This window comes from Lactuca sativa, chromosome 1 (assembly GCF_002870075.4).
Source record: "Lactuca sativa cultivar Salinas chromosome 1, Lsat_Salinas_v11, whole genome shotgun sequence".
Classification (NCBI taxonomy): domain Eukaryota; kingdom Viridiplantae; phylum Streptophyta; class Magnoliopsida; order Asterales; family Asteraceae; genus Lactuca; species Lactuca sativa.
In genome coordinates, this window is record NC_056623.2 from 91,426,243 (window position 1) to 91,439,201 (window position 12,959).

The 12,959-nt window shown below is 30.7% G+C and overlaps 1 protein-coding gene across 1 annotated transcript; it reads right to left on the reverse strand.

The window, feature by feature from the left end:
* Positions 1-10,079: 10,079 nt before the first annotated feature.
* On the reverse strand, positions 10,080-10,837 carry LOC128134124 (non-specific lipid-transfer protein-like). The gene is made up of 2 exons (XM_052771568.1): positions 10,413-10,837; positions 10,080-10,300 (listed from the first exon to the last, which is right to left on the reverse strand). Exons 1-2 carry the CDS (start codon positions 10,751-10,753, stop codon positions 10,291-10,293), a joined length of 351 nt encoding a protein of 116 aa, XP_052627528.1. The 5' UTR covers positions 10,754-10,837; the 3' UTR covers positions 10,080-10,290.
* Between the last annotated feature and the right edge of the window lie 2,122 nt (positions 10,838-12,959).

Here is a 12,959-nt window from a genome sequence, read left to right on the forward strand (position 1 = left end):
GATCGGCCTTTTGTTCTGCTGCCAAAGTTTGGTAGTATATTCAGCACGAGTGTGTGGGTAATCTTGTTTATGTGGTTGATGCCCGCTTGGGAAGCAGGCTTAAGTTTTGGATGTGTCAGTTGTTAGAGAATTTGGTGATGTGTTCCCAAAGGAGTTTGCTGGTGTTCCTTCAGAAAGGTAGGTTGAGTTCAGTATTGATTTGGTCCCTGGTGCAGCTCCGATTGCCAAAGCGCTATACCGACTAGCATCGCCTGAGATACAGGTGTTGTCCTCTCAGCTTTAGGAGTTGTTGGGCAAGTTGTTTGTTAGACGAAGCAGATCGCCATGCTTTGCACTGATTTTGTTCGTCAAGAAGAAGGATTGTTCACACCGGATGTACATTGATTACTGGGAGTTCAACAAGTTGATGGTCCGGTTATTATCAAATGAGGGTCAAAGAGGAGGATGTGGAGAAGACTATGTTCTAGACTCATTATGTTCATTACAAATTCGTGGTTATGCCATTAGGGTTCACCAGTGCGCCTGCATCTTTTATGGATTTGATGAATTAGGTATGTAGGCCAATGCTCGATCGATAGGTCATTGTTTTAATTGATGATATCTTGATGTAATACTTGGATTAAATGGGACATGGTGTTAATGGAAAAAGACAAATGGGGTTTGGGTGTCACGAGTTAGTTTGCATTTAATCAAGCTTTTTTTGCAAAAAGTGATGATGGAGGTTTCTTATGGAATCCAACTGCTTTGGGAGTGGATTATTACCTATATCCATGGTATTAATGGGGTATTGAAGTAGTTTGATCAAAAGCCTAATAAAGGTAGAATTTGGTCTTCTATGGTTACGTTCTTTGAAAAGATGCATGTTCATAGGCTTATTCCTCATAATATGGCTCAAAAAATCTTGGGAAATGGTCTAAATACATACTTTTGGAAGAAATTGTAGCTTGGTAGTTCAAATTTTATGGACCTATTTCCTAGGCTTCAAGCTTGGAGGTTCATTCAGATTGACTTGTAGCCAATAGATAGGGGGATTCTACCTGGGTGTAAGATTGGCGATCCTTTGTAAGTGAAGGTGTTCTAGCTGACCCATACGATGGATTATTGTCAATGCTTCAAGGTGTGTCGTTGTCTTAGGAGCGTAATAGATAGGAATGGGATTTAGCGGTGGATGGTAAGTTCTCGGTGGGAGCTACTAGGAAGCATATTGATTCTCTTAGACTTCATCAAGTACATCATAGTACTAGATAGTATACGTTTTCTCTCATTAAGGTTGATGTCTTACTGTCTAGAATATTTCTAATTAAATTGGATCCATACTCATGTTAACCATGTGAACCGTGACATTGATGTTCTTTTTACTTTATGTTCAACTTTTCACTCAACTCAAGAGGATACCGTTCATATTTTTACATTTTGCATGTTTGCGTCAAGTATGTGTGTGTATGTGGAGGGGGTAATTTCTAGGTAGGTAGATCTTTCTTTCCCATCTCCGATTAACATTACAGAGCTTCTATTGTAAGTTGGCATGATGAATATATTAAAGCGGAAAAAGAAAGTTGTGAATCTAATTATAGTGACGAAAATTTAGATGATTTGTTTTAGAAATGATTAGGTATTCCAATCGATGATCTTCTCAAATAGTTTGATTCAGGAGAAACTTATTGTTACTACTTATGGGTGATATAATAGTAGGAATAAGAAAAATGTAATTATTTGGAATGTTTAGCTTCAAAATATCCTTTTTGATCCTTAACTTTTTTTTCTAGCTCCTTGCTAGTCTTTGGAATAAAATCTTTATTTGTTTAAAAAAAAACATTCTTTGATACCAATGAACTTTAAATTATATTTATATCAAAGATCACTCATAAATAAAATTGTATTTATATCAATAATTATCTGTAAATTTAAGGATACTTACTTGTATTATGAGTTATGCTCATAATATTTCCAAATACTAGGTATTTTGTTTTTTTTTTTTTTTTGTGCTCATAATATTTGTAAATTCTAGGCATTTTATTTTCTATGGTATCTCAAAATTTATTTATGAAGTATTATTTATTAAAATAATTAGATTCATTTTTCTATTGAGAAGACATGTGTAAAATAAATGTGGATCCAAAAACTACCAATTGGAATAAAACATATATATACAGTCTCAATGAATGTTCAAAATCAAGAGTGTGACTGGACCATCGAATAATTTTGCAAATAATTGTATTTGTTGTCTTTATATATATTTTATTCATTTTAAATTTCGTATGAACAATCTATCATGCACTAGTGATTTTTAAACCAATGGGTATCTTACCATATTTTACTACATTTTTGGCCACTCATGTCAGCTTTATATCATTTTCACCTGACCCAGGACTGACTCTACCCTTTGCAAAACTAAACAATGGCTTAGGGCCCCTAATTCTTAAGGGCTCCCAATTTTATAGTTTATTCTATTAATTATATATGTATATATACATATTTCTTGGGTTATAAAGACATGTTGGAGCTTGGTTTGGTGGTAAAAGCGATGGTTTATCAAACTAAGTGTCTCAGGTTCCCATCTGTTTGCTTACCTTTCATTCATTTGATTTTGGAAACTAGTTAAACATATCCTGCATCGTTCATGGATGAAACTCTGCCAACTCTACTCTTTTATATAAACTCGACCAATCTCTTGCTTCATATTAACTCTACCTTTGAGTCTCACATCGGCTGGGAGATAAAAACTTCAACAAACATCATATTTATATAAGAGATTAGCTGAGATGCATTAAGAAATAGTTTGGGATTTGCTTTAACTTATAAAACCCAAAGGCCCTAATTTTTTTTGTTTGCTTAAAGCCCCTAAATTAGTTGATTCGTCCCTGACCCACACATAATTGATATGAAACGACCACCTAAATACCTTTCACCTCTATTCTTTTACTATTTATATATGTATAAATTATATATCAATGTTATACTTTATTTTCTATGAATTAAAAACAATGAATTTTGATTTATTATATATATATATATATATATATATATATATATATATATATATATATATATATATATATATATATAAATGAAAATGATTTGTGACACATGTTATCTTTTCCATGTACTTGGACGCATGACATTTTCTGAGTTTTTTTATTTATTTAATATTCCACTTGTCATTAAACCTGTGTTTTGAAATGCCATGTAATTAATATTTTTATATAATCACTTAAACATTCGTTAGTTTTATCCTATATTGAAAGGAAATTACCCGTATCTTTTAATGCCTCTAATTTGACAACTAATACAATGAATTCGAATAAATATCATTGTATAATATATGGAATGTTTGACTATTATAGTGATTTAGTTCTAGTATAACATCAAACTTTGAATTTCGTTTTTCTGCTAATCATGGAATTTTGTATCTCTTTCAATTGTCAAATGTAATTACCTGATTTATCTCTACCACAGTTTCCTCTGTTTTTGAATCTCTGTGTATGTGATGTTATATTCTTTCAATGAATCTTTTTAATTATAATGTGTTGTTCGCTAGAGATGATAAACTAATATGCTGCTATTCTTGTAGACCACACTCTCACTTCAAACTTTTTTGACCTAAGGATTAACCACCAATAGATTATCCTACTTCGATAGGAAATTATTTGTGCTTTCATTTTTGGGGCACTATCTTTTATACAATTTTTTTGTTGACGGTCTTTAAAATCTTCTTGCAGACCTAAGCAGTCTATGTATTTTTTTTCTTATAGTGAATGGAAACGAACGCTCCACCATCATTAGAAAGGGACCGTTTCCTACTTCATCATCTCCCACATATACGTTGGTTTCTAATCTCCATTCCTAGTTTGTCTCTGTTTCTCAGGCAAGAAATAGGTGACCTCTTTCACTTTGTTCATCACTTTCCCACCATCTTATTGGGCTTTCCAACACCATCTTATCATCGTTGATAACGAGCAGGTAAACCCTCCTCATGGGAGGCATTGAGGGGGGCAAAGTGGTGAGTTGCACAAGGCCTAATTTTTATATTATATATTTCTATTTAAAAATAAAAACGTATAGTAATGATAACCGTTCCATTTTATCTGGCTCGTCCTAGGCCTTTAAAGATATTTCATGCCTCAGGCATTGACCCACTACTAGAAAACTAGCGAATTACATACGTCAGTATTTGTAGGAAATCAGTTGGAGAAAGCCGTTACCTACAAAATTCCTACAAAAAACGGATTGTATGAAAAACCCTCGTGGGTAATTTTTTCCTACAAATTACCTACAAACTTTCCTACGCATTTCCTACGAAATATTCTGTTACAAATTTACCTTCGGAACGCCTACGGAACACGTTTGCTACTGAGTACCTACAGAATACATATAGGTTTATTTGTTATGGATCACCTACAAAGCACCTACGGATTATTTTCCTACATAATATCTACCAACTAATTATCCAACATAATACCTACCAACTGCTTTTCCTACAAAATACCTACAAACTTTATTGAATTTTATTTCCTATAGAATACCTACAGAATATTTATTTCCTACAAATTTTTATATGATTTTTTTGCCAGTTTTTATTAAATACAATTCTGACAAAAATTTGGTGCTATATAAATTTATAATTTAAAACAAATCCGAATTTTCTGCTAAAAATTAATGCAAAAAAATAATAAAAAAGGCAAACAAAATTATAATAATAGTCAAATATCATTACATATATTGCCGTTAAAATAGTCAACAACATAAGATTCATACATTCAAATACTCAAAATACCATTACAATGTCATGACAAAAACTAAGAACTACATGGTGGATTACCGGATGGGTCGAGTTGTCTCATAAAAGCCGCCAATTGTCCTTGCACTTTCAATTTCATGTCATTTCACATTTGTTCCATTTGCAAATCCATTTGACTTTGACTTTGATCCATGGCTTGTTACATGTTTGACACTTGTTGTCGCAACTCATTTACTTAAAAATAGCAAGACAAACACATGTAGATAGGGGTCGTTTGATAGTTGCTGACCGAGTCTGAGTCGGTGCCTGACTGGGTCTAAAGCTCTGATTGCATCTGGTTCTGGTTCTGACTGAAACCATATTGTTTGATTACACATCTAACTGGTTGTTTTGACTGCTAAAAATGACTAATATACCCTTATTTTTTGTTTTGTGTTGAATAAAAGGTATATGTTTATAATTGATAAATTATATGAATAGAATTGATGAAGAGTTATACAAAATATTATACAAGTACAACCATTTATAATATATACACAATAAGAGCCCAACAAAGACAAAGCAAAAGTATTCACATATTCACATGATCTGGGTCTTCCTACTCACCTGTAATTACAAAACAAAGAAATAAAGCAAAATTTAATCAATTCATTTGGTTCACTAAGCTCCAACAGAACAACTTCAATTTGTTTTATTCTCACTTTAAAAAACCTTCCATTAATGTATGCAAAGCCTCAAATCTGTTGTATTTCCCATCTTAAACATTGAATTTATGCTAATCTACAACTAGTAGTGATGAAAGAATAAAGTTTTACATTTATAACAAGAAACATACCAATTAATTGCGTTTATGCCCCTTCCATTTAATATGTATATACGTCTTTGACTTTATGTAAAGAATGATAAGTGATTTAATAAAGACTATTTATTGCACATAAAAACATCTCTTTCTTCTTGATCGATCTACAACATTCTTCTTCTTGTTCATATATTTCCTATAACTATTCAAATTGTTGTTTATTTCTGGTTTAATCTCCATTCAAATTGTTGTTTATTTCTAGTTTGATCTCCAACAGAACCAAATGCAATTAACTAAATTATGTAGTTATCAGAATGATGGAGGAGATATAAATATTTAAGAACAAAAACAGAAAATAACCATTGCTTCCAACTTATATATTAGACAACTCCAAACATGTCGATTAGGTCAAAACGAAAAGATGTAGTTGGGTCATATACAAATAGCATCAATTTTCTACAAATAAATTCATAAAAACCATCTCATTTCAGAAAAATAAATACAAAAATAACATCTAATTTCAGAAAATACATACATACAACCATTACCTACGATAGTTTTTGTATTTTCAATTTTAGAGGATCATATGTCGTTTATTTCATTCAATTTTTTTCACAACATCGTTATATGTTGATTACTAACATTTCACCAAGTTGTACATGATATAAACGTATGCACAATCGTGTGCACCATTACAACTCATTATTATAAACTATACATAATACAAAAACTATATATGGTTTTTTCTTGAACCAAAATTAACCATCATTTAACATATACATAATAAACTAAATATAATACTTACATATGAGATTTTTTGTATTTATGTGCCCGTATATTCTTTTGTACAGGAAATATCATGCATTTATACAAATTAAAAGCATAAAACTTTGAATGGGTAATGGTTATAATGGTACACACAGTTATACATGCATTAACATTATGTATAACTTAGTCTAAACTAAGTAATCAAAATATAATGAAGTTGTGAAAAAGGTGAAACGAAAAAAACGACATTTGACCATTGAAAAATAGAAAATACAAAAATTGTTGTAGGTAATCCGTAGGTAAATACCTACAGATTACGTACGAATATCCTTTATCTATAGGTAATCCTTAGGTATTTATTTACAGCCTACGGTAGTTTTTATATTATCAATTTTTCGAGGTTCAAATGTCGTTTATTTCATTTAATTTTTTTCATAACATCATTAAATGTCAATTACTAAAATTTCACCAAGTTGTACATGATATAAACGTACGTACAACCGTGTACACCATTACAACTCATTATTATACATCATACATAATACAAATACTATATATGGTTTTCTTTTGAATCACAATTAACCATCATTTAACATATACATTATATACTAAATAGAATACATACATATGGAATTGTTTGTACTTATGTGCCCGTATATTCTTTTGTACTGAAAATATCATGCAATTCTACAAATAAAAAGAATAAGACTTTGAATTAGTAATGGTTATAATGGTATACACGTAGTTCTACATGTATTAACATTATGTATAACTTAGTCAAAACTAAGCAATGAAAGTATAATGATGTTGTAAAAAAGATGAAACGAAAAAAAACGACATTTGACCATCGAAAAATAGAAAATACAAAACTATTGTATGTAATCCGTAGGTAAATACCTACAGATTACCTATGGATATCCTTTATCTGTAGGTAATCCGTAGGTATTTACCTACAGATTACCTACGGTAGTTTTTTTATTTTCAAATTTTCGAGGGTCAAATGTCGTTTATTTCATTTAAGTTTTTTTCACAACATCATTATACGTTGATTACTAACATTTCACCAAATTGTACGTGATATAAACGTACGTACAACCGTGCGCACCATTACAACTCATTATTATACATCATACATAATATAAAAACTATATATGGTTTTTTTTTAACCACAATTAACCATCATTTAACATATACATGATAAACTAAATATAATACATACGTATGTGATTGTTTGTATTTATGTGCCCTTATATTCTTTTGTACTTGAAATATCATGCATTTCTACAACTAAAATGATAAATTTTTGAATAGGTAATGGTTATAATGGTACACACAGTTATACATGCATTAGCATTACGTATAACTTAGTCAAAACTAAGTAATTAAAATATAATGAAGTTGTGAAAAAGATGAAACGAAAAAAAAATGACATTTGACCATCGGAAAATAGAGAATACAAAAACTGTTGTAGGTAATCTGTAGGTAAATACCTACAGATTACCTACGAATATCTTTTATTTGTACGTAATCCGTAGGTATTTACCTACAGATTACCTATGATAGTTTTTGCAATTTCAATTTTTAGAGGGTCATATGCGTTTATTTCATTCAATTTTTTTTTCACAACATCATTATATGTTGATTGCTAACATTTCACCAAGTTGTACATGATATAAACGTACGTACAATCGTATGCACCATTACAACTCATTATTATACATCATACATAATATAAAAACTATATATGGTTTTTTCTTGAACCACAATTAACCATCATTTAACATATACATGATAAACTAAATATAATACATACATATGGGATTGTTTTTACTTATGTACCCGTATATTCTTTTGTACCGGAAATATCATGCATTTCTACAAATTAAAAGGATAAAACTTTGAATGGGTAATGGTTATAATGGTAGACACAGTTATACATGCATTAACATTATGTATAACTTAGTCAAAACTAAGTAAGCAAAATATAATGAAATTATGAAAAAAGATGAAACAAAAAAAAACGACATTTGACCATCGGAAAATAGAAAATATAAAAACTGTTGTAGGTAATCCGTAGGTAAATACCTACAGATTAACTACGGATATCCTTTATCTATAGGTAATCTGTAGATATTTATTTACAGATTACCTACGGTAGTTTTTGTATTATAAATTTTTGGATGATCGAATGTCATTTATTTCATTTAATTTTTTCAGCAAGTTATATATATATATATATATATATATATATATATATATATATATATATATATATATATATATATATATATATACATACAGTCGTATTTACCATTGAAATTCATGACTCATTCCAATAATAATAATAATAATAATAATAATAATAATAATAATAATAATAAAAAATAAATAATAATAATAATAATAATAATAATAAATTTATAAAATAAAACATAATAACTATATATAAGTTTAGAGATATAGGATAATAAAAATAAAACAATAATTATAAATATAAGAATAAAAATAAATTACAGTTTTAATTGTAATAATAATATCAATAAAGCAAAATATATTAGTAATAATATAAAGAATAAGGAGGGAAATAAAAATGTTTACTATAGATTACCTACAAAATATGAAAAATTTCTTTTCTGTTGGTTTTCTGTAGTAAATTACCTACAAAATTTGAAATAATATAGTTTTTTACGTTTTTGTAGCTATTCTGTAGCAAATTAACTACAAAATTTTTTTTTGGAGCTATTTTATAGGAAATTCACTATTAAATTAGAACAACTTTATTTCGTAGGAAATTTGTCACTATTGCGAAGGTGTTTTCCTACAGAAAAAATTTGTAGGTATTTTTTGTAGCAACTTACACCCTTTTCTAGCGGTGACCCTCCTTACTACATGATGTTTCGATATATAAATCAGTCTCCAACAATTAGGACGCACACCCTCTAATAACATACCTTGGTCTCTGTAAGAGCTTATTTTACGATTTAATCGATGATACTAATTTAGATAACACAGATACACTCATTTGTCTTTTGAAGTTTGACAAACAATCATATATGTATGACAAAAAAATAATTGATGACTCGATTTTTTTTCTTTTTTTATCACATTTGTTTTTTAAATTGAGAATGTTTGAAGGTGCCATGATAGCCATTCACGACAATCTATTAGGCCTTCTCATGCTCATAACGAACATGTTCGTGGTCTATGTGGCCATCAACAAAAAATGTGAACACCACCCCCATACCCTTAATGGTGACTATAAAAAATGCGAGCACCACCCCATACCCTTAATGGTGGCTAGTGGTGGAAAAATTCATGGTATTATGTAGTGGGAGAACGAACAACAATACCCAATAAACTTTTTCCCCCTCCATGTCTCTCTACCTCTCTCTACATTTTAATTACTATATATATATATATATATATATATATATATATATATATATATATATATATATATATATATATATATATATATATATATATATATATATATAATTTAAAAATAAAAAAATAGGAAGAATATATAGTGGTGGGTATCCCATAGGTTTAGTGATTGAATGTGGTGATGAGGTGACACTCACTACTATAGTGGTTAGTAGTGGGTATAACGGATGACCTTATACATCAAGATATGGTGAATTTTCTTTTTTGCAAATTGATTTTCAATGATGTGAGATAAACTTTAGCATCCTCTAAATAACTTTTAAATATAAATGAGACTGTGAATCTACATGCCTTTAATTGGCAGGTGCTGTCAAAATGACAGGAATATAAAAGGAGAGACCGAGGGAGGTATATAAAAAAGGTGATGGCATTACAAAGATAACAGGAACACTATTTTACTTGAAAATGCACTACAAATCATAGAGACATCTACAGTCATACATGTCTTTCTCAAACACAATTAATAGTGTTCTCTATAATTATTGTAATTTAGATATATATGCTTCTAATCTTCCAAACATCCATAAACATCACGGACTCACTGCACCCTGCAAAAACCACATCAATACAATTAAACTTTATTCGTGAAAGATTTAAGCCAGTAGATCGATGAGTCTATCAACTGGAAATTGAAGAAAATAAACAGATATTTTAACATACTTGGAGCAATCAGTGCTAGGACTGATCTTGTAAGGGATGTTGACACCACACATGCCGGGGAGGGCAGCAGCGTTACCAGCATTGATGCCGGAATTAGCTGAGTAAGCACTCTTTAAACAGCCACAAGCAGTCTGACGATCAGGGGTTGATTGTGCAGCGTTATTGAGTGCGGTAACCCCACTGCAACATCCCGATGGCACAGCACCACCATTTTTTAGGTAGCCAAGGCATGGAGCTAAGTTGCTTACCACCTGACCACATGTAATAGCCTCTGCATAGGGTGCAGCCACCACCATGCAAGTGACTACTACACAAAAGACCATCATTGCCATCCTTGCCATTTTTCAAGTATACGAGCACTAAAGCTGTAGGAAACTTATATGTTTGCTAGTTATGTTATTCAAAATGTGTTTGGTGCAACAAACGTTGTCACTGGTTAGGGTATTTATAATTAAAGATTCTTCTTCTGTCTATACAAATGTGTGTGTGTGTGTGTGAATGGATAGGTTAGTTGGAAGTTGGATTTGATATTAATGGAACCTTAATGTACACCTTTGATGTATAATCTTCACCAATTAACTGTAAACGTTTCATTTAACTTCATAAAAATGACGGAATTCGGTTTTAAATATATGGCGAACAATGTATCACCGTGAATGCCGACCATATATATGCTGCCGTGTGGACTTGATGATCGTCAATTATCAATAAATGCATTTGTTTTTTTCTGGAGACAAAATTGTACGCCAACATTACTCACTTGCATATCTGGCAATCGGTAGGCATAATTGAAAGAGTAAATAAATGAAAATAATAAAATATATTAGTAAAAGAAGATGAGTAAAAAGTTTAACCAAAATGATTTTGTTTTTCTATAGCAAAAAATATTTTTTTTATATCTTGATATTTATAATCAATACATTTAAGTTTTTAGTATGTATTACAATGTTTTTAGCAGATACATATGGTTTAAAACAACATTGCGTTTGTGGTTTGGCCGATTTTATGAGATAACTTTGCAATGCTCCACTCAATTGCATTTGTGTCGGAAATGCTTTTGAAAATTAGAGCTAATTTTGTCGGAAATGTTTTGGAAACATTGTCACCAATTAGTATCAAGCTTAGTTTTAATCTGAAATGCCTCATAATTCTATGAAATGATCATTTTAATTCCCTTCTACTTACTTTTCCATAAATTCGTGTAGGCTAGACCTGTAAGAACTCATGGATCAACAACAACTAACCAATTTATAGCTTTTAAACAATAATTAACCAATCAATTCCTAAATCAAGTTCTAATTCTAAGTGTGTATTCTTATATAGATGCAATCTATGGTAGACCTGAAATTAATTTGCTAATAAAAAAGAAGGTATTCCATATGGCTATGATACACAATAACCAGAAAGCTTCAAGGTGATTCGGGTATATATAACGCTGAGATATAAGAGGAATGACGATTGAAAAAGGAAAAAATGGAGAAATTAAGCGCTAACGTAAACCTAACCTAATATACGAATAAAGCAAATAAAATCAAGAGATTTACCTGAATCGGAAGTTAACGAAGAATAATTTTAGATTTTAAAAATGTGGAGGCTGCCGGAATCGGATGCTGCATTGGTCAATGGTGTCGTCATCTATTTGAACGGAGAAGGTGAGATTAGGTTAAGCTGCAACTCGAGAATCATCTGTGCTCAATTGGAGTGATAAAACAGATTTGGGAGGGAGAGTCATGTGTGCTCAAATGGAGTGATATAACAGATTTAGGAGTGAAGGAAACTTACATAAACTTCGTGAAACTGGAATTGAATAGCGCCAATTTCAGCGAGAGATCGTCAATTAAAAAAACATAACACATGTACCCTCCGTCGGCAATCCCTCGATAAACACCTACCAGATGGAAAAAAGTCGACACTTTATTTATCCCTCGTTGAACCCTCGCCAAATGCCTTCGTTTTCAACTGATTGCCGAGGAATAAGAATGCGTCGATAAATAGTTGCGAGATCCGTAGCTGATCCCTCGCTAAACCCTCTCTAATATGCATTATGTTGAATAAATAAAATAATTTTTTAAACCATCGCATATCTCTCGTAATTTGCTCGCTATAAGGCCTAAAATTTGCTACAGAATATTAAAACCCTCTCTGGATCCCTAGCTGAAAGCCAAGTTTCTAGTAGTGTGAGTTGTCTGTGAAGTCTCTTTGGTACTTCCAACAACATATATTTATCCGAAAAATTGTCCCTTGGAAAATGCTCGCAAAAAGTTTCCTATCTATAGTTTTCTGAAGAAATTGTTTTTGTCCGAAAACTGCCGCGTAAAGTTGTTTCCTATACATTTGTGACAATATACTTTTGTAATGGTGATTAAAAGATTTAATTTTTTTTATTATGATACACTGTATAATAAATCTAATTTTTTTTATCATGATACACTATATAATAAATCACAGAAAAACTTATATAAAACTTTTTCCTAGGACAACTGTTTTTTTTAATAAGTAGAAACATGTTTAACTGACAGAGTTGTCGAAAAATATAGCAAAAAAAAT

Bases quoted from the DNA above. Each gene is read 5' to 3' on its own strand.
- LOC128134124 (XM_052771568.1), bottom strand. From the start codon at position 10,753: ATGGCAAGGATGGCAATGATGGTCTTTTGTGTAGTAGTCACTTGCATG.